Source organism: Aegilops tauschii, chromosome 7, assembly GCF_002575655.3.
Source record: "Aegilops tauschii subsp. strangulata cultivar AL8/78 chromosome 7, Aet v6.0, whole genome shotgun sequence".
Taxonomy (NCBI): domain Eukaryota; kingdom Viridiplantae; phylum Streptophyta; class Magnoliopsida; order Poales; family Poaceae; genus Aegilops; species Aegilops tauschii.
The window spans coordinates 569385571-569408886 of NC_053041.3; the positions used below are offsets into that span (position 1 = coordinate 569385571).

A 23316-nucleotide genomic window follows, 5' to 3' on the forward strand; every position below is an offset into this window, starting at 1 on the left:
TCGTGGGTAGAATTTTGTATTGTTGTGCATGTGAGGAATAAATCAAATTTGGCTGCACTTAACCTGATGACTAACTACCTTATATGTGTTGCAGGGAAACAATGGGAAGCATCGAGGTTTACAATCGAGGTTAGCACGTGCATGGTCCGTTGTCTAATAGCACATTATTGTGCAATTGCACGAACCATTCTAATATTTTGGTTTTTAACAGTTTGGTCTTGCACATGTAGGTCCTGCTGTCAGAGCTTTTGACCCACTGTTCGACCCTTTTTGCATATGGGGAAATGAGTTGTCCATGAATATCAATCAAATCAAGAAACTCAGAAAGATTGTTAGGATAAAGAAATTAGCGACAAAAAACAACAAGATCTTTGTCTGCACAATGAAGAAGACATCAGTTCACTACAAGATGGTACTAACTATTATACCTTGCCCTTTTTAATTCCTTTGCCCCATTTCCAATATAGAGAAGATATTTATGCACATCCTTGTTTTCAGGCCTTTCCAAAGCAGTTCATTGATGATTACCTCTCAAACCACCTCTATGGTTAGGAGGCGAGGAAGGTTTTCATACAACACCCACGGTTCAATATTGAAGTGTTCCCGAAGAGGACGAAGGACGGACGGTCAATCATCCACAGGCACTGGCCTAAAGTTGCAAAGACCTTCAACATGAATGAAGGCTCAATATTTGCCTTCCGCTTCAGAAGTTTTCCAAATGAGATGCATCTGTCTATATGTCATCTATGATGCTAATTTCAAAGGTTCTACATGTTGCATGTGGAACTTGCTGCTGGTGCAGTTGTGTAATGGGGTAGATGAGTGCTCAAGCTATATCATGTTGTACTCTAATGTATTTCAATTATGAAATTCTGCTTCCTTAATATGGAAATGAAATATATTGTGTGTTTAATATGAAATGTCAATTAGGTTAATAAATGGATTATGAATAATAGGATAATTAGCCTGCTAATGGTGAATTAGCCTGCTAATTGTGTTTTGCTATTGCATACGGTTGTTGAAAAAATACCGTGGGCGATGACCTCAGGCAACGCACACAGTTTCTAGGAATAAACCGTGTTGGATCAATGAACAATCACACACAACTTTCTCTTGAAAACTATTTGCGTTAGGCCACCTTGCGCAAACGTTTACCAAATAAAAACTGTGTGTGACGGACAACCTTTGCCACATAGTTTCTTCTCGGACCGTGTGTGATACATTCAATAACGCAAACGATTTAACGGGAAAAATTGTGTGTGATGTACTTGTGAACGGAAACATTTTCCTTGGAGCGACTGTGTGGGATGTGCATACGAACGGAAATGTTTAGCGGGGACTGACTGTGTGGGATGTACTTGCGACCGGAAACAATTTCGTCGTATAATTGTATTTTTAGCTCTATTGTACGTATTTCCGTATTTGAGCGCTCGTTGGTCGCACACGACCTCATTTTGCCGAACGTGTATGCCAGGACGGCATATCCCCGATGGTTTCTGGGTCGTGTGGGAAGGACCCCCCTATCGCCCACACTCACTTGGCGACGGTTCCAAATGCCGTCATGGAAAGGGGTAAAAAACCGTTTGTTTAGGACCAACGCGCACCAGTGGATTTCAACGGTTGCATCAGGAATGACACCAAGGTAATTTCGGTAACCCGGTGGCAGGGCATGCCCCTCCCTCATTTGTACAAGGCCTAGTCATGACACAAGGACATCACGAAGGATTTCCCATGCCGCTACCGGGCATGATTTCATGTGCCGCCTTGCTATATGCAATTTCCGGCGATGAAACCCTAGCAGAGCAATAAAATTCTCCAATATTGCACGCGTGCCCGAAAAATTCAGGGGCGTGGCACGTGTCATGCAGTTGCCCCTTTTAGAGCACGAGAAGTTTCAAGGCCAATGGAGCAACAGGACCCATACTTCCTGCACAAACCGGACATGTTCCCTCTCGATACCCAGAGATTAGCTCGGAGAAGGTGCGGTTTACAAGCGGCTTCACAGGAAAATAATAGTTGAATTAATAGAAAAACGCCGGCATCCACCATTAAGAAGATGACCTATCACTTTGAATCTTCTCTGCCCGAAACAGGTGAACATTCATAGTGATAGTTCATCTCCTTAATAAGAGTGTAATGTATACCGAAGCTTACTGCATCTGGAATATCCCACTATTTAAACATGTTATGTTGCTTGTCTCTAGGCGAGGTGGGACTAAACTTTGACGGTAGCCTTATCTTTACCGAGAGCTACTCTCAGCAACTGTTTCTTTACTGAGAGGAGCTCTCGGTACAGGTACTGTTGGATCATAAAATTAATACATATTCATAATTGTATACCACCGAGGTGCTTTCGCCTAATTAAATAGGTCATGTTGCTGGATCTGGATTATCCGACTATTTAAAGAGGTCATGTTGCTTTTCTGTACTGAGAGCTCCTCTCGCTAACTCTTACTCTGCCGAGAGCTGCTCTCGGTAAAGGTGTGGTTCGATCATAAATTAATAAAAAAACGCTAGCATCCACTCGTTAGAATATGAACTATCAATATGAATTTTCTCTGTCCGGAACATGAAGATTCATAGTGACAATACGTATTCTTAATAATGAGGACTGAAGCTTAATGGGATTGGACTATTGAACTATTTAAACAAATCTTTCTGCTTGTCGGTAGGCGAGGTGGGCTAAATCTTTGCCGAGAGCCACTCTCGGCAAAGAGTTGCAATCGTGAACGTGCCGTTATTCGCCGCCGTATGTGCCACGTGGCAAAACTTTGCCGTGTGGTGGCCACTTGGCCCTCGGCAAATAGTTCCTTTGCCGAGTGTTACCTTTTTGCCAAGGCCTACTCTCGACATTAACATGTGTTTGCTGAGATGCTCCTTTTGCTGAAAATCACACTCGGCGTCTCTTACTTTGCCGAGTGTCCGTGGTTTGGCTCTCAGCGAAGACCATGACACCCGGCGTATACGAAATTTCCAGTAATGCATGAACAATCCATTCCTATAAGAGACCCACTTCTTATAAAGACAACAGCAGTTTCATATTGAGATCATGTGTGCGGTGATAAATCTGCATACAATGGCACATATGGGAGACATGGCTGAAAGATTAGCATACCAAGGCGCATATGGCAGATGATACGTCTCCAACGTATCTATAATTTTTGATTGTTCCATGTTGTTACATTATCAATCTTGGATGTTTTATAATCATTTTATATCATTTTTTGGTACTAACCTATTGACATAGTGCCAAGTGTCAGTTGTTGTTTTCTGCATGTTTTTTACATCGCAGGAAATCAATATCAGACGGAGTCCAAATGCAACGAAACTTCACGGAGATTTTTTTTGGACCAGAAGGAACATAATGGGCCCTGGCTGTGCCTGGGGGTGCTCCGAGGAGAGCACGACCCACCAGGGCACGCCAGGAGGCCCAGGCACGCCCTGGTGGGTTGTGCCCACCTCGGGTGCCCCCCGAACCGCCTCTTTGCTCTATAAATACCCCAATATTCCCAAAACCCTAGGGGAGTCGATGAAATATTCATCCAGCCGCCGCAGAGTCCAGAACCACCAGATCCAATCTAGACACCATCTCGGATGGGGTACACCACCTCCATTGGTGCCTCTCCAATGATGCGTGAGTAGTTCTTTGTAGATCTTCGGGTCCGTAGTTAGTAGCTAGATGGCTTCATCTCTCTCTCTCTCTCTCTGAATTCTCAATACAATGGTCTCTTGGAGATCCATATGATGTAAATCTTTTGCAGTGTGTTTGTTGGGATCGATGAACTTTGAGTTTATGATCAGATCTATCTTTTTATATCCATGAAAGTTATTTGAGTTTCTTTGATCTCTTATATGCATGATTGCTTATAGCCTCGTATTTCTTCTCCGACATTTGGGTTTTGTTTGGCCAACTTGATCAATTTATCTTGCAACGGGAAGAGGTGCTTTGTAGTGGGTTCGATCTTACGGTGCTTGATCCCAGTAACAGAAGTGGAACCGACACGTATGTATCGTTGCTACTAAGGATAAAACGATGGGGTCTATCTCTACATAGATAGATCTTGTCTACATCATGTCATCGTTCTTATTGCATTACTCCGTTTTTACATGAACTTAATACACTAGATGCATGCTGGATAGCGGTCGATGTGTGGAGTAATAGTAATAGTAGTAGATGCAGGCAGGAGTCGGTCTACTAATCTTGGACGTGATGCCTATATAATGATCATTGCCTAGATATCGTCATGAGTATTTGAAGTTCTATCGATTGCCCAACAGTAATTTGTTCACCCACCGTTTGCTATTTTTCTCGAGAGAAGCCATTAGTGAAACATACAGCCCCCGGGTCTCTTTCTCATATATTTGCCTTTGCGATCTACCAGAATAACTGCTTGCGCCGACGGCCTCATCTATGCTGACGGCCCCCGTTGGCATAGATGGACCTATGCCGACGGCCAAGGATAGGCCGTAGGCGTAGAAAAGCCGTCGGCATACATCCATCTATGCCGACGGGGCCGTCGGCATAGACAAGTCCGTCGGGACCGCTCGAGATACGCCTACGGGGCCCGTCGGCATAGGCGCGGCCGTCGGCATAGCCCGGGCCCACCTACCCGGTCAGCAATGACCGTTTGACGGCGTTGAAACTACGCCGACGGGGGCTAACGGCGGCCGTCGGCATATCTATGGCTGAGGTATGCCTACGGCATAGCCGTCGGCATAGACCTGGCCCATGCCCCTCTGCCACGTCATCGATCCATGTGCGTAGCTATGCCGATGGCCTTGCTGTCGGCATATGTTTATTTAGTTTTATTTTTAATTTTGCTTTATACTATCTATGGCAAAGGTATGCCTACGGCATAGCCGTCGGCATAGGCCCCTCTGCCATGTCATCGATCCGTGTGCCATGCCACGTCATCGATCTGTGGGACTGCACCTCCGTGTGTGCACAGATATGCCGACGGCCTTGCCGTCGACATACATTTCTTTTACTTTATTTTTTATTTTTACTTTATTTTGTTATTTTTACTCTATTTTAGTTTTTGTTTTTGCATAAGATAATTATGCCTTATCTAAAAAAATACATCGATGGTATATCGATTGCCCCCCGTTACGAACGTCGCTATCGCCGTGTCATGGAGGGGGGAAACGGTCGACACGGGGGGAATTCTGGTTGGTGGGGGGATTCGGGATGTAGCTATGTCACCGAAACATCGCACGGGTCCCGATGCATATGTGAAAGTGTTCAGGCATGCGTAGACGCCTGTCTTGGGGCTCCGCGGTGTGCCCCCCCCCCCCCAGGGCCGGTCCTGAGATTTCGGGGGCCCGGGGCGAACTTAAAATTGGGGGCCCTAATATACGAGCCATTGTAATATACGTGTGCATATATATAGTTGTCTAAAAACACACACACACATATATAATCAGTAACACTTAAATCCAAAATCTGTATGCGTATAAAAAAATATACATAATACCTTAAAAATGTCTTCTAACATTCCTCGATGCAAAGTTGCTTATGATAGGGTCGATGTCAATCTCATCCAATAATTTCTTCTCGATGCATAATGTAGCCAAACCATTTAACCTTTCTTGAGTCATTGTTGACCTCAAATAATTCTTCAACAATTTCAGCTTTGAAAAGCTTCTCTCGGCCGATGCGACCGTCACAGGCACAGTAAATAAGATGCGATAAGCAATGGAGATATTCGGATAACAATCAACTTCTCTAACATGCCCAAAAATCTCCATGGCAGACATTACGCCATTTGGCAAAGTGAATCTCATAATCTTCAATTCAGAAATAAGATCATATACCTCTACATCAGATGAACCATCAAGAGAGAATGTTTCTGCAAATTTTGTGCAACACTCTTCAAGTTCATTATCACTTAATGACTTCAGGGTGCCCGAGCTCAATAAAAATCCAAAGATATCTTTGAACACCATTCGTTCTTTAAATCTATCCTTCAAAGAAGTGACCGCCATATCAACCAAAACAAAAAAATATTTAACACGAAAAGCCTTCTCAGCTTCTAGAATTTCTTCTTGACAATCACTTTCACCAAACTGTCTCTTCCTCTTAGCATGACGTTTCATTGGAAACACGGGATCAATTCCCATTTCAGTCGCAATACCTTTGGCGATGGTCAAACTTGAAGAAAACCCATCATCTCTGTACTTCTCAAAATATTCTGTTATACCTTTTATTTGCTTCAAAGCAGAGTCAATACACATGGTTGACGATTGCAGCATCTTGCTAACTTTATTTACAGCAAACAGAATATCATGCCAGATAATCATACCAACTAGAAACTCAAAGCGACCAAGTGCATCAAATAAATTTTTTGCGTCGCTTTTATCCTTAGGTTCAGTGTCAGAAGCATCACGTAACTCAGACAAAGCTGACCTTAACTCAATGGCTTGATATCTTATTGCTGTAACACTTTTGATTCGACTCTCCCAGCGAGTGTTAGACAATGATTTCACAGTCAAACTAGGAACATGTTTAAGCAAAACATTCCACCTTTTCGTAGAACCAGCAAATAATATATATATGCGCTGAACAATTCCAAAAAATGAAACAGCTTTCTCACATGTTTTTGCCATATCACAGAGAGTGAGATTAAGACTATGACAAGCACATGGCATGTATAATGCTCTTGGATTCACATCAAGTAACCTAGATTGTACCCCTTGGTATTTTCCTTTCATGTTAGAACCATTGTCATATCCTTGACCCCTTATATCATTAATATTTAAGCCAAAAGTCTCCATAGATTCAAGCAGTACTTTAAAAATCCCTAAGCCAGAAGTGTCATCCACCTTCAAGAACCCCAGAAAGTACTCCTCAATTTTTATTTTCCCATCCGACAAATTAACACAACGAACTAAAAAAGTCATTTGTTCTTGATGACTGACATCAGGGGTACAATCTAGGATAACAGAGAAATACTTGGCCTCTTTAACAACCTTTATGATAGAACATGTGATGTCAGCAGCCAAAAGAGATATCAACTCGTTCTGAATTTTATGACTGAGATAATGGTAATGAATTTCTTTGTTCTGGATACGTCTAAGGTGGTCTTGCATTACCAAATCAAATTCTGCAATCATCTCAACACAAGCTAAGAAATTACCATTATCATCCTTGTAAAGTTGCTCACTGTTTCCGCGAAAAGCCAAGTTGCGTTTACCAAGATATTTCACAATGGCTATTATTCTTAACAAAACTTGCCTGACACGTTCTTTCTCCTTTGTTATTTGATGCTGCAAGTCCTTGTCAATAGTTTCCTCTTTCCGTAGTCTAATCCTTAATTCATTCCACTTGTTCATGTTATTAATATGATCAACACTATTTTCATGTTCTTTAAGCTTCTCACTAATGTGCCTCCAATGATCTAATCCATCATGTGCTAAGGAACTCTGACTCCTGCTACTGCTAGACTTGAAGATCTTACAACAAAAGCAAAAAACTTTGTCAACACCTTCTGAATAAACTAGCCATTTTCTATCATGTTTCTCTCCATTGCTTAATTTCCTATGATAGTGAGCATAGGAAAAATGTCTTCCTGCATCATCTACACGGTATTCCATTTTATTCTCTTCCTCTCTCATTGGCCCTTTCTCAACTAATACATCTCTTGCTTTATTGTCAAGATTATCCCAATTTCTTGGATCATAAATATCAGGAGTATAGACTTGTTCATCAACACTAGGAGACTGTTCTTGTGCATCCGATGAATTACCTACATTCTCGGAGCCACTTACATTGCTGTCGTCGATGTTGGTTTCGACATTTTCTTCTTGCTGATCGGATTCTGAATTCACATTAGTTTGTTGCTCTTCCTCTATGGCAACTATCGCCAACTCATCACCTGGGTTTATCGAAGTAGTGGAAGTACTCTTGTAATATAAGTGCAGATGCCCACGCTGTGATTGTACCAATGTATCTACGGCCTTCTTCTTTTTCCTTTTTTTACTACCCGATGCATATGTCCTGTTTCTCGGAGGCATGCTAACACACAATCCTGAAAAAGTAATTTTTGCATCAATTATTGAACAGTACCACATACGCATCAAGGAAACGCCCAAACGCAAATATAATATACCTGGTTCTGCGTCAGTCCGTGTGCTAATTACAACGCCTAGACTCGGAGAGCAATGAGCACTTGACCAAGCGTGAGGGCCCCCTGAATTGAAATCAGCTGTGAACTGGATTAGGAAGGAGATTAGGAGAAGAGAATTAGAAATTAGCAAGAGCCAGATGGGAGTGGGCAGACCTGCAGTACGGCGTGTCGCGGTGTCGCCGTGTCGGCGACGGCGGGCGGCGGCCTAGGCCCTAGGGCTGAGAGCCTGCGTGATGAGACGGGTCGAACTGTCGAGTATCCTGCCGCATATTGTTGTCTTTTTTTTCACGTGGAGGACGAAGGAAAGCAATCGCTAATCAAGCCGCTAGCCGCGCATGTCGCTAATCCTGCCGCTGCTGCTCGTATCTCTTGCGATTCTGTGCGTGTGCGTGAAAGGCTTTGACTATTTTGTTTGACATGGTCCTACAGCCTGCTATACGTATATACCTAGTACATACCTGGGTGGGGGCCCCTACCTTGTGGGGGCCCGGGGCGGCCGCCCCCCCTGCCCCCCCCAAGGGCCGGCCCTGCCCCCCCCCCCCCCCCGTGCACGCAAGGCAGTGCCGCCGTCACTTGGAGGGGGCCAAACCCCGGAGACGCGTGCCGCCTCTTCGGACATGCCACCACACCGTACGGCATGTATGAGGTCCCGGTGCGACGCTCAGGTGGCATTGCTACCATCGCAGGCCCCCCGTCCCGCCTAACCCTGTAGCGTTTGACCACGGGATCTAGCCCTTTGACTTTGCACGGACGGGCTTTGAGTAGTGGACCTATCCACCCGGTTGTGTTAGGTCAGCCCATAGGAACAATTTGGAGCAACATCCGGGCCAGACCCACAGCAAGATCCCCTCCGTGTAGACCCGACGCATCCGTTTCCCCCCTCTAGGTGCCGGCGGCGGCGCCGTCCGTGAGGGGGGCACACCCCGGAGATGCGCGCTGCCTCTTCGGACATGCCACCACACCTCCCCGCATGTATGAGGGCCCGGTGCGACGCTCGGGTGGCATTGCTACCCCCTAGGGCCCCCGTCCCGCCTAACCCTGTAGCGTCTGACCACGGGATCTAGCCCTTTGACTTTGCATGGATGGGCTTTGAGCACTGGACCTATCCACCCGGTTGTGTTAGGTCAGCACATAGGAACACTTTGGAGCAACATCCGGGCCAGACCCACAGCAAGATCCCCTCCGCGTAGACCCGACGCGCCGTTTCACCCCTCCACGTGCCGGCGGTGGCGCCGTCCGTGAGGGGGGGCCCACCGCGGAGACGCGTGCCGGGCTTTTGCACCCGCCACAACACTTACAGACTTGTGAGAGGCCGCCTACGCAAGATTTGGCGGCATGCTAGCCCCCGGAGGCCGCTGGCCATAGTCGTAGACACGCGAAGAGCAATCCGCGTAGAGGGAATTGTTCAGATACTACTCCATCACGACCAATTATGAAAAATTACCATCAGTCCTACAGCACATGTGCCCACGTCATGTAAAAAACTCATGATTTTATCACACTCCTGGTATTTAATAATATTCACGCCGCATCGTTACCGCAGAACGTCTACTACCGTGTCATCACCGTCCGTGAGGGGGGGCACACCCCGGAGACGCGTGCCGCCTCTTCCGACATGCCACCACACCACCCCGCATGTATGAGGTCCCGGTGCGACGCTCGGGTGGCATTGCTACCCCCCTCCCCACGGCCCCCATCCCGCCTAACCCTATAGCGTTTGACCACGGGATCTAGCCCTTTGACTTTGCACGGACGGGCTTTGGGGAGTGGACCTATCCACCCGGTTGTGTTAGGTCAGCCCATAGGAACACTTTGGAGCAACATCCGGGCCAGACCCACAGCAAGATCCCCTTCGTGTAGACCCGACACGTCCGTTTCCCCCCTCCAGGAGACGCTCCGGGGTGTGCCCCCCTCACGGGCGTCGTTGCCGCCGTGTCCCGGAGGGGGGAAACAGCCACGTCGGGCCGACACGGAGGGAATCTTGGGGTGGGTTGGGCCGGGACGGTGTTGGGAGGTGTAGCTATAGGCTGGGCTATAACAACCAGGTGAAAAGGTCCACCGGTCAAACCCCGTCCGGTGAAAGTCAAAGGGCTAGACCCGGCGGTCGTCTGTTTCAAGGTTAGACGGGACGGGGTACCACGGGGGTAGCAATGCCGTCAGGTGTTGCGATGGGCCCTCCTACGGTTGTCGAAGCGTGGTGGCAGGCGCAGGCACCCGGCCCCGCGGCTCCAGGGTGTGCCCCCCCTCACGGGCGTCGCTGCCACCGTGTCACGGTCGTCGCACCGGGTCCCATACACACAGTAAGATAAAAATCTAAAAAATGTAATAATTCAATTTATTAAAAACTCCGGCATTCATCATGGAAAACGTACTATCACGGTGAAACCTTCAGTGCCTGGGCACCGGGCTGGCTGCCCGGGCATTGAAAGTTTCACCGTAATTGTACGTTTTCTTCATATAAGTCTAATGAATACCGGTGCTTATGACGTATGGATTAGTGAACTACTTAAACATGTCAAATTGCTTGTCCCTCGGCGAGGTGGGACTATTTTTTCAAAAAAAGTGGTTGCCATCTATGCCTACGGCCTTGCCGTCGGCATAGGCCTCCTATCTATGCCGATGGCCTGGCCGTCGGCATAGAGCCACCCTTATCCACTCGACGGCCCTCTCGCTACTAGGTGGGACCATGCCTATGCCGACGGCATGGCCGTCGGCATAGATGCACCCTTATCCACTCGGGCCTCGCCGTGGCCACTCGTTCAACTGCCCCTTCCCCACTCCTACTCCTACTCCGAACCACGCCGCGCCGCCGCCCGACCTAGACCCCCACCCGCACCGCCGTCGCCACCGGATCCTGACCCGCCGCGCCACCGCACCCTCGTTCTAGTCCCCGCCGCCCGCTGCCCCGTCCGCCCGCCCCCTCCACCCGCGCCCTGTCTGCCCGCCCCCTCCACCCGCGCCCCGTCCGCCCGCCGCCCCGTCTGCCCCCTCCACCAGCCGCCCCGTCCGCCCCCTCCACCCGCCGCCGTCCTCCATCGCTGCCGCCGTCCGCCCCCCCCCTCTATCCAAGCCCCCTCCACCCACCGCCCTGGCTGCCCCCTCCACCCACCGCCACGCCCCCTGCCCCGACCCGCACCCCTTCCGGCGGCCGTCATGTGGTGCTACTCCGGCCGCCGTCCCCTGCCCCGACCCGTACCCCCTCGCCGCTCCCGTACTGCCCCCCTCGGTGAGCTCCCCCGGCAACCTGCCGCTCCCCCCTCGTTTCGCTGCTGTTTTTTTGCTATTATTTTTGTAGTTAGATAGTTAGATAAATAGATAGATAGTTAGATAAACAGATGAATGGATGGATAGATAGATAGATAAATATATTTTTTCTGTATGTTTTTTTCTTTTTCTTGCTAGTGTTTTTAGGTGGATGGATCTATGGATTAATTTTTGTTAGATGGATGCATGGATGTTGTTAGAATCATAGATGGTGGATGGATGGAATGTCGGTGAATTTTTAAAAAAACTTTGTTTGTCATAAATTTAATGTTAGGTCATGTTGACACTCATAATGATGTTGATAAAATAACTGAAGACAAAATTGTTCATAATGATTTTTTGACTAAGTTGTTCTTTCGGTGGAATTTGCAGGCTTTGTGGTGTTGCATTTCATCAAAGTGACCACCGTCCGACGCGTTGGTCCGTGAGCATCCCTCTGTTGTTCGACTCCTTCCCCTACAGGCGAGGGTGAGCTACAAGTCCATCTCCTCCATTTTTTCATGTCACTAGATTTCATTCTCAAGTCAAGTGGCGTAACTTAGGCGTCTCCCGTCCGAAAGGGTTGCATCGATAAATATACATTCAATTGCAAATTTATCACCGCAGCTCTTTTCGATCGTCCAGCGTTTTCCACGGATAGCCCGAGGATGTGTAGATTGGGTATGTTCTCCTTGTTCTACCCCGTTTCGAGACAGGATTTTGGCGGTGCCTCCCCATTGTTCTCCGGAGCACATTCTCTCGGCTATTTGCCGAGACGTGTATCTGGAGAACAGCGGGGAGATGCTGCCAAAATTTTGTCTCAGAACGGGGTAGAATGGAGAACGTACTCAATCTACACATCCTCGGGTGGGATTAGGACCCATCTTTACCTATTAGAGATGTAGGTGGATTCAACGCAGTAGAAACTGAAATTTTGATGTGATTAATTTAAGTAATCCTTAATTATGTTGTGTGGCTTGCAAAAAAGCAGAGGATGGCAGATAATCAGTGGATGTACAGTGGTTTTATCCGTCGGAATCGAGTAACATCAGAGTGGATCGCGAAAACCAGTGTGTATTTGAAGGAGATATTCCGTCGTCCAATGAGAATTATCCCACCATGCCCCTGTGCGAGATGTGCCAGACGTCACCGTAGAAATCAGACGGACATGAGTGAGCACCTTCGCACGCATGGATATATGCCAAACTTTGACATGCCGCCGATAAACATAGCCGAGCAGGACCGTGGTAGAGAGGAGGTGATGCGACAACGCATCGATGGATATGAGGGCGACGGGGTCAGGGACATGCAAGATGATGTCATTGTTGCAGAAACAGCAAATGCGACGCCTTCAGAGAATGAACCGGAGGAGCCGGAGGCAACCGCAAAGGCCTTCTTGGAGGTCTTGGCCTCTTCGAAGAAACCTCTTTATGCGGGTGCGAAAATATCTCAGCTGGATGCCATCTCGCAACTGATTGCAGTCAAGGCTGAGTACGGTTGTAGCCAGAAATGCTTCGAAGCATTCCTGGGAGTATGGGCTAATAGCCTCCCTGAGGGTCATGAACTGCCGAAAAGCATGTATGATATAAAGAAAATCATGAAGGCACTCTCTATGGATTATGAGAAAATAGATGTTTGCCCGAAGAATTGCCTTTTGTTTAGGCACGAGTATGCGGATGACAAGTACTGTAGGAAGTGCGGTTTGTCTCGGTACATTGAGGTGGTCGGTGAGGATGGTGAGAAAAAGCAGCTAACCATCCCCGTTAAGGTTCTTCGGTATCTTGATTTTATAAAAAGACTGTAGCGCCTTTTCATCACGAAGGAGTCTGCCAAAATGATGAAGTGGCACAAGGAAGGTATAAGGTACAATCCAAAAAAATCGTACATCCATCGGAAGGGGAAGCATGGAAGTCGTTCGATGAAGAATACCCCGAGGAAGCAGCCGAGGCTGGGAATGTCAGAATAGCCATATCAGGTGATGGGTTGAATCCATATGGTATGTCGTCCAATCCATACAGCTGCTGGCCCGTGTTTGTAACTCCGCTCAATCTTCCTCCCGGTGCCCTAATGCAACGGAAGACCATGTTCTTGTCGCTCATCATTCCGGGGCCTGATTACCCGGGGAAGCAATTGGGTGTGTTTATGCAACCGCTGGTGGATGCTTTGCACCATTCTTGGTACTTTCCGAGGTTGACATACGACCGAGATCTGCAGAGAAATTTCTTGATGAAAGTTTGGTTGTACTATTGCATGCATGACTTTCCCGGCTATGCTCTATTCTGCGGATGGTGGGAAGATGCCATGCCCAGTGTGCATGCAGGCTCTGCGAATGATTTGGCTGAGTAAGGGTGGCAAGTATGTAGCCTTTGACCTGCATCGACAGTTCCTCCCTCCAGACCATCCAGACAGGGAAGACAAGAAGAACTTCATGAAAGGTCGGGTTGTTCATGAAGTAACCGAGATTCCAACATTTTCGGGGGCATATGTTCTTGCTCAGCTAAAAGCTCTCAAGTCTAAAGTCAAAGGCAAAGCCAAAGCCAAAGTCAAAGGCAAAGCCAAAGCCAAAGCCAAAGGCTTCGAGGGATATGGTGAGACGCACAACTGGACTCACATTACCCCCTTCTCGCAGCTTCCCTATTTCAAGGACCTCAAACTTCCTTACAATATTGATGTGATGCACACCGAAAAGAATGTGGCAGAGTCCCTTTTCCGCACGATCCTCAACATTCCTGATAAGACGAAGGATAACGTTAAAGCTAGAGCCGATCAATAGAGAATTTGTGATAGACCACGCCTGAACATGAAGCCTCCCACTGGCGGTCGAAAAAACTGGTTCAAGCCAGATGCTGACTTTGTCCTTAAACCGCCAGAAAAAAGGAAGTACTTATCTGGCTGAAACAAATTTGGAAGTTCACCGATGGTTATGCATCGAATATAAGTAAGGGAGTCAATCTTTCAACGGGCAAAGTGACCGGCCTGAAGAGTCATGACTACCATGTATGGATTGAGCGGATAATGCCGGTTACGGTTCGAGGCTATGTCCCCGAGCATGTCTGGCGAGTGCTTGCCGAGCTTAGCCATTTCTTCCGCACGCTCTGTGCTAAAGAAGTAAGTAAAGAGGTGATTGAAAAATTGCATAAGAAGGCACCGGAGTTGATAGTCAAGCTAGAGAAGATCTTTCCACCAGGCTTCTTTACTCCGATGACACATCTCATTCTGCACCTCGCGAACGAGGTATTGTTGGGGGGACCTGTGCAGAATCGCTGGCAGTATGACCATGGGAGACAGAACAAGCATCTCCGACGGAAATGTGGAAATAAAGCTAAGATTGAAACTTCCATAACTGAGGCAGTTATCCTAGAGGAGGTGTCAGACCTTAGGACATCATACTATCCAGACCACGGTCCCCATCTCCATAACAAGGTGCCTCGATACAATATAGAAGAGCCCAAGTATCAACCCAGGCTCCACCTATTCAACGCGCAAGGTGGGAGGGCTGGGGCCTCGAAATCTTATAACATGCCACGACAAGAGTGGGAGGACCTCATGTTCTATATCTTGCACAACATCAAGGAAGTTGAGGAAGTGTGGATGAGGTAATACCACTACACCATTCCTTTATGTCTTCCACATCATCATGTTCCATGTTCACTCAGTCCTGGTCTAACACCGCTTTTCTTTTTTTAGTGATTTCGTTCAAGAGGAATGGACGGGAATGAATCCTCCTACCGAGGCGGAGGCACTTACTCTTCTCCGTCATGGAAACCCTGGACGTAAAAATTGTGTTGCTTGGTTCATGGAGAAAGTAATTTTCCACACTCCCCTATTAAATACCTAGTTCAACATTTATCAGTTAATCGAACTAATGCACGCAGCAATTTCAATTATACTTGTAGGGAAAAGATCCGAACATATCTATGGATGATGAATTGAGATGGGTTTCCATGGGTTTTGACCCTGCCGTCATGACATGTAAAAAGTATGATGTGAATGGGTATCGCTTCCATACAGAGGAGCACCAAAACAGCCGGCCCGATCCCAAAACTATAAAAACCGGAGTGTACACCCCCGGTCAAAATTCAGTAGACTACTACGGAAGGGTACAAAATATATACGAGGTTAAATTCCGCCAGGGACGCGAGACCCTAAGTCTGCCTATGTTCAATGCCGATGGTTCGATCCACGGGAGGGGGTAAAACATACGGCTTCCATTGGTTTGGTCGAAGTTAAACCATCAACCGTCTATGCCGGAGCCGATCTCTTCATTGCGGCTACCCAAGCTACACAAGTATATTATCTGCCTTACCCATGCCAGAAAGAGTATCTAAAGGGTTGGGAAGTTGTGTTCAAGGTGTCGCCACATGGTAAGCTACCAGACCCGAATGAAGACGATTAGTACAACATTAACCCCACGACATACGAGGGAGTGTTCTATCAAGAGCAACCTGATGATGATGATGATGATGATGTGGTTAGAAACGATAACGCTAGACCATTGGGTGATGATGATGTGGATCCAAACGTCGACGATGCACGGAATGATGGTGAGACCATTGTCAATGAAGATGACATACTTATGCTAGAAAAGTTAAACGACGACGCTGGCGACGAGGAAGAGCCTCCACCTCCGTCAGACAACGAAGATGATATGATTGATAGTGATGATGAGACGGACCGAGAAAGAGGTTAAAACAGTGATGATTCATATGGGTTCTAGCAGATGTACGTTTCAAGTCTTTTTTCTATAGTTTAGGAATATGCCTTTTTATGCATTTTTATTAATGTGTTTATTATCATGCCTTTTCCTTCATTTCATTAATTTACTAATTGCTTATTCTCTTTTCAATGTAGGTTCGTGGAACATGGGCAAGGGGAAGGCCGATGGCGTGGGTTTCGTACGCAAGGTCGTCGGCCTGCCTAGTCGGAGTGGTCGAGCACGTAATCCTCCCCCTCGGCTACTTGACGATGACTCCTCACAGGGAGGTCGAGGGAGAGGTGCCCCTAGAGGAGGAGGGGCGGGGGGAGAGCCTCTAGAGGGCGAGGTGGTGGGGGGAGAGCCACTACAGGGGGTCGCGGCCGGAAAGAGCGCACCCTCACCGACTTAGGGGTGTTGTCTTCGAGGCCCTCCTCTAGTGAGGTACCCTCTGGCGAGAAGGAGGATGAGGAGGAGGAGGAGGAGGAGGAGGTTCAGGATGGGGCCGAGGAGGAGGCAGGCGAGGAGGAGGAGGAGCAGGAGGTTGGGGAGGGGGAGGCAGGCGAGGAGGAGGGTGGTGGCGGGGATGATGGTGGTGACGGGAAGGGGTTGACAACAAGGGGTGGCTGCATGGTAACGCAAAGCTACTAAAGCAGGTTCCTGCTACTGAGGAGCAGAAGTGGCTCATTGAGCCCACGGGGGAAGAGTAAGTGCCACTTTATAATAATTTCATTATTTTGCTTGTCACATGCTTATTCCGGTTGTTATTTATTTTGCTTGTCACATGCTAATAGTTCATTCTTTTGCAGCAACTGGATATATTCTAAAGGGGTCCGTATTCCCAACGGCCTCATCACCGTCTTGCTGAAGTTATACTGGTCGGGGTTGTACTGTCCGGATCCAGTCAGGCACCCGGACCGTCGGGTTTTGGCCACGAGCTGGGACCACTGGGAAGCGGCCCTCCACGTGGACCATGAGACCCATGCCAAGGCCGCGATCACTACTTTCTGGGTGAGTTCTCTTCAGAAGCACAAGTCCATTCTAGTTTCATGAATGATTTAACTCATGGCTTCTTCCATTCTTGTTACATGCATGATTGTAGAAATTCTATCGAGTTCTTCCGGAGCACAGGGCCAGAGCGGAGCAGATCGTGCTGCGCCAATGCAAGAAGAAGGCCCACCAGATGCAGTACGAGGTGCGCTATGTGGCCATCTCGACATACTACCACGACTATCTTGGTGTGAAGATGACCAAGGAAGAAGCGCGGAGGATGGGCATTACCTTGGAGAGGGACGAGTTCTTGGCGGTAAGTATAAAAGATTTTTCGGTATGCTTTCATTATGCTTTCATTACCTTGTGGTACATTTCACCGTTTCGTGTTGACATGCCATTATGCTTTTATTATGTAGGTGTGTCCAAATTGGTGTTATGGAAAAGACGAGTCCTTGGCGGCATTGGTGGATCTTTGGTGTGATGAGGCTGGAGCCTGGGCGACTATGAGAATCAAAAACAAGGCTAACCGAGGGAAGGAGGGAGTACATGCTCAGGGAAACCGAAACCACTATCTCCACAAGGCAGTTAATGTATGACTAACCCCATTAAACATTCTTCTTCTTCTATTTACCATCACTTTATTAGGTATGACTAACCTCTGTTTGGTGGTGCAGGAGGAGAAACTGAAGCGGCCGCTCTCACACATGCAGGCGTGGGAGATTGCCCATACGCGGAAGGACCCCAAGCCTGGCGAGCCCAAGTACTACGGCAAGAAGACCGCGGAGAGGAAGAAGGCCTACTCCGAAGGGTATCTGAAGTTACATCCTGACACACCTGACCCCATTGTGGCGGATCTAGACGAGAGGGTGGTGGTGGGCATGGGGCCCAAGGAGCACGGTCGGGAGGCGGTTCTCGATGGTGTGATCACTCCTACTATCTCCTACACACAGCTCCGTCGGATCGACCCGAGCCTGAGCTAGCGCACGAGCCAGCCAGTGACCAGTGCACAGTCACAGTCCCTCTTTCAGGAGCAACAATCTGTAAGTATGTATTTTCCCTCTTATCTTCATTGCTCACTTTATTTTTCGCATTTAGTAGTTTTATGAGCTCCATCATGTCATACCGTAGGCCTACCTGGAGTACACACGCCAGGAGACCATGGCGTGGCATGAGAGGCTTTATGAACACCAGGTGCAGAGGGATCGCCAGATGCAGCAGGCTTTTCAGGAAATGGTGGCCGGCAGGTGTCCTCAGTTGCAGCCAGCACAATGTCCTCCAGCACAACCAGTGCTGCTGACCTTTGAGGAGTTTGTGGCACAGAATGCTGGCCCCTCGCCGGTTAGTTCATCCCCAATCTATTCACCCAAAGCATGTCATGCCTTTCAACACAGTCATATATCCCGTTAATATGTCTTTTCAACATCCAGGGAACATGTGGATCTACCGTTGGCGGTGGTCTTCGCAGCACTCCCGAGACACAGAGCCCGACCACTCCGATCCACGGAGGCGGAGGCAGAGGTGGAGGCGGTCTTGGCGGTAGCGCTGCCGCTAGTAGTGACGACCTGGGCTTCGGCGGTCTTGGCGGTGACGACCTCCGCGGTGCTCGACGTCCTGGCGCTTAAGCCTTTGGGTCACATTGTGGCGGTCTTGGTGGTGATGATACTTATATGCTAGTGATGTTTCTTATTGTTGTTTGTGAGATTCTTATATGCTTTGGTGGTGATGATACTTATATGTTTATGCTTTGCGATGCTTCTTATGATGTGTGATGATGAATTTGTTGTGTGATGCTGCTCCTTATTGTTATGTGATGCATATATTGTTGTATGATCCTTATATGTGCTGTATATTTTCAAATGAATTGAGTTGAAACAAAACAGAAAAAAGGAAAAAAAAAAGCAGACAGAAACTATGCCGACGGCTAGGCCGTCGGCATAGAGCTGGCGTGAGCTCCCAGTGGCTGACACGTGGCAGGTCTATGCCAACGGCCTGGCCGTCGGCATAGCCCTGCCCCAGGAGAGCCCAGTTGCTGCCACGTGGCAGGCCTATGCCGACGGCCTGGCCGTCGGCTTAGTTTGAAACTATGCCGACGGCTAGGCCGTCGGCATAGACCTGCCCCAGGGGTGACGCCTGCTCGCCACGTGGCAGGCCTATGCTGACGGCCTAGCCGTCGGCACAGTTTCGAACTAAGTCGACGGCCAGGCCGTCGGCATAGGCCTGCCACGTGGCTAGCAGGCGTTGGTCAGCACTTGACGGCGGCCGCCGTTAGGAGGTAACGTTGCGGACGGCCAGTGCCGTCGGCATAGATGTACGGACACCGTCGGGACAGGTCCTCTGCCGACGGCCTTTCTATGCCGACGGCCACCCGGGCTACGCCGACGGATATGTTGCCGACGGCCCTATGCCGACGGGGGCCGTCGGCATAGGCCTGTCCCGACCGCCAGTCGGCATAGGGTGCGATTCCGGTAGTGGACGGATTAGAAGGAGTTCCGGCGTAGAATCCTGTCAGCTCCTCGGGGCAGAGGTTCGACGATTAGGGCCGAAGGGGTGCAACCAACATCAAACCATGCAATGGCCCTAGAAAGAGTGCCACAAAACCGCCGGACACTGCACTCCCAGCTCCAACACGACCCTATGTCCTCTAAGTAAAACCATCAACCAAACCACTAGAGACACCGGATTTCATCCATGTTTCCCCCTTCGTGTCAACTGCAACTACACAAATGTATGACTAATGGCCATTGTCCGGTGGCCTAGCCGAAGGCCAGCACCACGACCCAATTCCTTGTGGCTGGATTGCGTTCACACACGAGGCACAAATTTTGAATAATTAGTCTTAGGGAAATCAGCGACAATCCCCGTGGAATGAACCACCATTGCTCCAAACTTAAAAGCATGAAGGCATCAGGGCACTCCAGTCAGAGAGAGGACGAGATTCAAGCAGGCACACGCTACTAAGCTACTAAATTTGCATAAGAACAGGTAAGATAGCAGCACTTAGTTTTCCGAAGGTTTTCCAGCTCAAGGCAATCAATTTCCATGATGACCTTCTCAGCACAAATGTCCTGGAAGATGAACATCATCCCAGTACGCAGATGCCACAGAAGTAAGTTGAATTACCTCTCTTATTTAACACATCAGAGTTCTGGACTGGAGTTTATGTGGACCATTATAGTAAGACTGACATGGGAAGTGCACTGTGGCGACACCGCTTACTTTAAACTCTTTAAACCTACCTACGTGAACAAAATCCACAAACACAAAGATGATGACTTCCTAGTTTTCTGGAGCAGTTTTGTGTTAAAAGTTGTCTACCAACAGGATGAACGTTATGATCCACAATATTTCCTATTTGATAAACAACAGCATTGTGGCTGTGATGTTACGCTAACAGCATAACCTATTTGAATCAGACAAGTTAATAGCACCAAAAGAAGTGACAATGTAATCCGCCAAAGTGTATCATATCCTCTGGTGTCTAGAACCATTGGTATAACAAATAAGCACATACAATAGAAAGTACATTGAACATTTGAATAAGCCATCTGAGAAAAATCAGCCACAATGCCCCCAGAACGAATCACCATTGCTCCAAACTTACAAGCATATAAAACATCAGAACATTCAATCATAGACCAAACCAAATGCAAGCAGACGTACCAAACCCGATGCTCCATAGGCAATATAGCACACGAATAATTGACATCACTTGTGTAACGATTGTAACTCTTCATACAGCGGCACATATGGCAGATATGGTGGATGGACATTTTCAAGATTGCATATCACTTTGAGTTGCCGACGATCCATATCATAGAACATGAACGTGCTATCCCAGCCCAAGATGAAGAAGATCAAGTTACATTCCGGATGAATTGCAATCCAACGAAAGTCCTCCTCGATGTCTACAACTCTACATCATGTCGCCCTCCAAATAGATGTGAACTTTCAATGCTATGCTTCAGTATCCATTCTTTACTATTATAGTCTTCGAGAACATAAACTAGTAGTCGAACAACATGATCCTCATTGTCATCTCTTTCAAAACCAGCATAATACAAGCAGCCCTGTGACTGCTGTATAAAACCATCATTCAGAGAAGGAACACGAGAGTATATCATTGTTCCCGCCTCCTCGTCGGCAGCTAGACACAGGGTAGAGTGATTGACATCGGCCAAAAAATGCAGACTAAGATATGCAGCTGAGGGCTCCGCCGCCGCTCGAGGAGGGTCGTGCTCCTAGGGTTCCCCCCGCTCCGCCGCCGCCGCCGGCCCCCTCCCCCAACCCTCCCATGCCTCCGGCCACGCGCGCCGCGCTGCGCCCCGCCTCCCTCCTCCCTCCCGGGGGCCCATCTCCCCGCCCTCCAGCGCCTTCCCCTCCCGTTCCCCTCCTCCCGCCGCCGCCGGCCTGCGCCACCGGGCCCTGCCCGCGTGGTGTTGGCGGCGGCGGAGGCCGTCCCTTCCCCGCGCGCGGTGCCACGGCTCGGGTGGTGGCGTCCCGCAGCGGTGCTCCTCGGTTAACGGTGATTCCGGCAGCGGCGGCTGCTCCTGGCGGCGCAGCTCCGGGTGGCCTAGAGGCGGCGCCGCGCTGGCGCGGTGGATGGTGGCGGCGCCCTCTCGGCCCAGATCTGGGCCCTTTTGGGCCCCATCTGGGTCTGGGCGGGCCTGACTCGGTCTCGCCTGCGGCGGCTCCGGCGGGGGCGGTGGTGGTGCGGCTCGTGCGGGGGGTGGTGGAGACGGCGGCACGTCTACTGCAGCTCGGCGATGGGTGCTTCACGAGCCCCTTTTGGGCTCGGCCGGGCCTCGAGGGCCTGGTACGCTCCCCTTGCCGCGTCCGGTCGGTGACCGCCGATGGCGGTGGAGGTTGTCTCCTCCGGCGTGGCTGCCCTCGCTGCCGTTCCTCGTTCCTGGCTGCTACCTCTCGTCCTCGTCGGTCTCGCTTCGATGACCACGGTGAGGCGGCGGTGATGATGGCAAGTCCGTGGTGGCGCACGTTCGTTGGTGGCTTGTCTGGTGGTGCGCGTCAGACCGTTCGGGGTTGTGGGTGTTTGGCGGATGGGAGAAATCCGGGCCGGCTTGCCGACACCGACGCGGTGACGCCCGTGGGCGCCATCGTTCCTTCCTGAAGGGCGTCGGGTCTCCCCCTTCCCCACGCCCCTCCGCGTACCGGGGGAAACCCTAGGACCTGTCCGGGCAGCAGCGTCGTCGTCATCGTGTTCCTTCCTGAAGGTGCTGCTTGGTATGCGGAGGTTCGAGGTGCCTGGAGCGAGGTGGTACATCTCCGGTGGGCGCAACGGTTTTGGGTTATCATCGTTTTCGTCGATCCGACGCTGTGGACATTATTTTCTCTGTTCTTTCTCTTTTGTTTCTTTTGGGCATGCTTGTGCTATTTGCCCCAGCATTGGACTCTTTGTTGTATCGGGCGGTTGCTATATCAATATAGCAGGGCGAAAAGCCTTTTTCGTTAGATATGCAGCTGAGTGAACACGAACGAGATCAATATCCCAGTACCATTTCTTCTCCTTATGAACGCACCTCCCGGTTTCCGATGAATAGACATATGAACAGCCGTCCACTCCCGGGAGACCAAATCCATTTAGTTGGTCCGTCAACAAAAACACATGGAAGTGGGGGGACACGGCTAGATCAAAACCTAAGCGCACAATACCCACCCAGCCGGATGGTCGCAATGCGGCAACTCAGTCCATTCCTCCGTGGCAGGATTGCACACGACGTAACGGCGCTTGCCAAGATGGGCAGATACGTCGTAGAGAAGGAAGCCATTGCAGCAGTCCAAAAGAAAGGCGTCCCGGCCGTTGGGCAGGAAGGTAAGACTGGTGCGACTGCGGCTCCCGGATAAATTGGTGAAAGGAAGAACTGGATGTACCAATTGCTCCTCCGTGGTGCCGCTGAAGAAGAAGCCGGTCAGGGTCTGGGGGAGCTTCCGGCGGTAGGTGCGGTCGTTGATGAGGCCGAGCCAGTGCTTGGAGACGCACTTGAAGCGGCAGAGCGGCCTGGCGGGCACGCGCGAGAGTATCTCGACTAGGAGGTCCTCGGTGAGTCTCTCGGCCGCCGTCTCGCTGCCGCTGGGAAGAGAAGAGGATGACCTGCACACAGAGATGGAGAAGAGGTCTCAGGGGATCGGGTGAAGAAGGGAGAGGAAGGTCGCAACGATTCATGGCGATGTCTGCTCTGCGTACCTGATGCCAGTTGATTTGCGTCCGTCCTCCCACGGGCGAGCTCGATCCACCGGTGTGGACAT

General features: G+C 49.4%; 2 protein-coding genes across 2 annotated transcripts; both read right to left on the minus strand.

The window, feature by feature from the left end:
- Positions 1–5475: 5475 nt before the first annotated feature.
- On the minus strand, positions 5476–6606 carry LOC141027415 (uncharacterized). Its single transcript, XM_073504444.1, has one exon. It carries the CDS (start codon positions 6604–6606, stop codon positions 5476–5478), a length of 1131 nt encoding a protein of 376 aa, XP_073360545.1.
- Positions 6607–22707: 16101 nt separating this feature from the next.
- On the minus strand, positions 22708–23316 carry LOC109771814 (putative F-box protein At3g52320). Its single transcript, XM_020330510.1, has 2 exons — positions 23255–23316; positions 22708–23161 (listed from the first exon to the last, which is right to left on the minus strand). Exons 1-2 carry the CDS (start codon positions 23314–23316, stop codon positions 22708–22710), a joined length of 516 nt encoding a protein of 171 aa, XP_020186099.1.

Excerpts from the sequence above, each read along its gene's own strand:
- LOC141027415 (XM_073504444.1), bottom strand. The coding sequence starts at position 6,606 with ATGGCAAAAACATGTGAGAAAGCTGTTTCATTTTTTGGAATTGTTCAG.
- LOC109771814 (XM_020330510.1), bottom strand. The coding sequence starts at position 23,316 with ATGTCCACACCGGTGGATCGAGCTCGCCCGTGGGAGGACGGACGCAAA. Across the intron at positions 23,162-23,254 it reads CGCAAATCAACTGGCATCAG|GTCATCCTCTTCTCTTCCCA; the intron begins GTACGCAGAGCA and ends CTCTGTGTGCAG.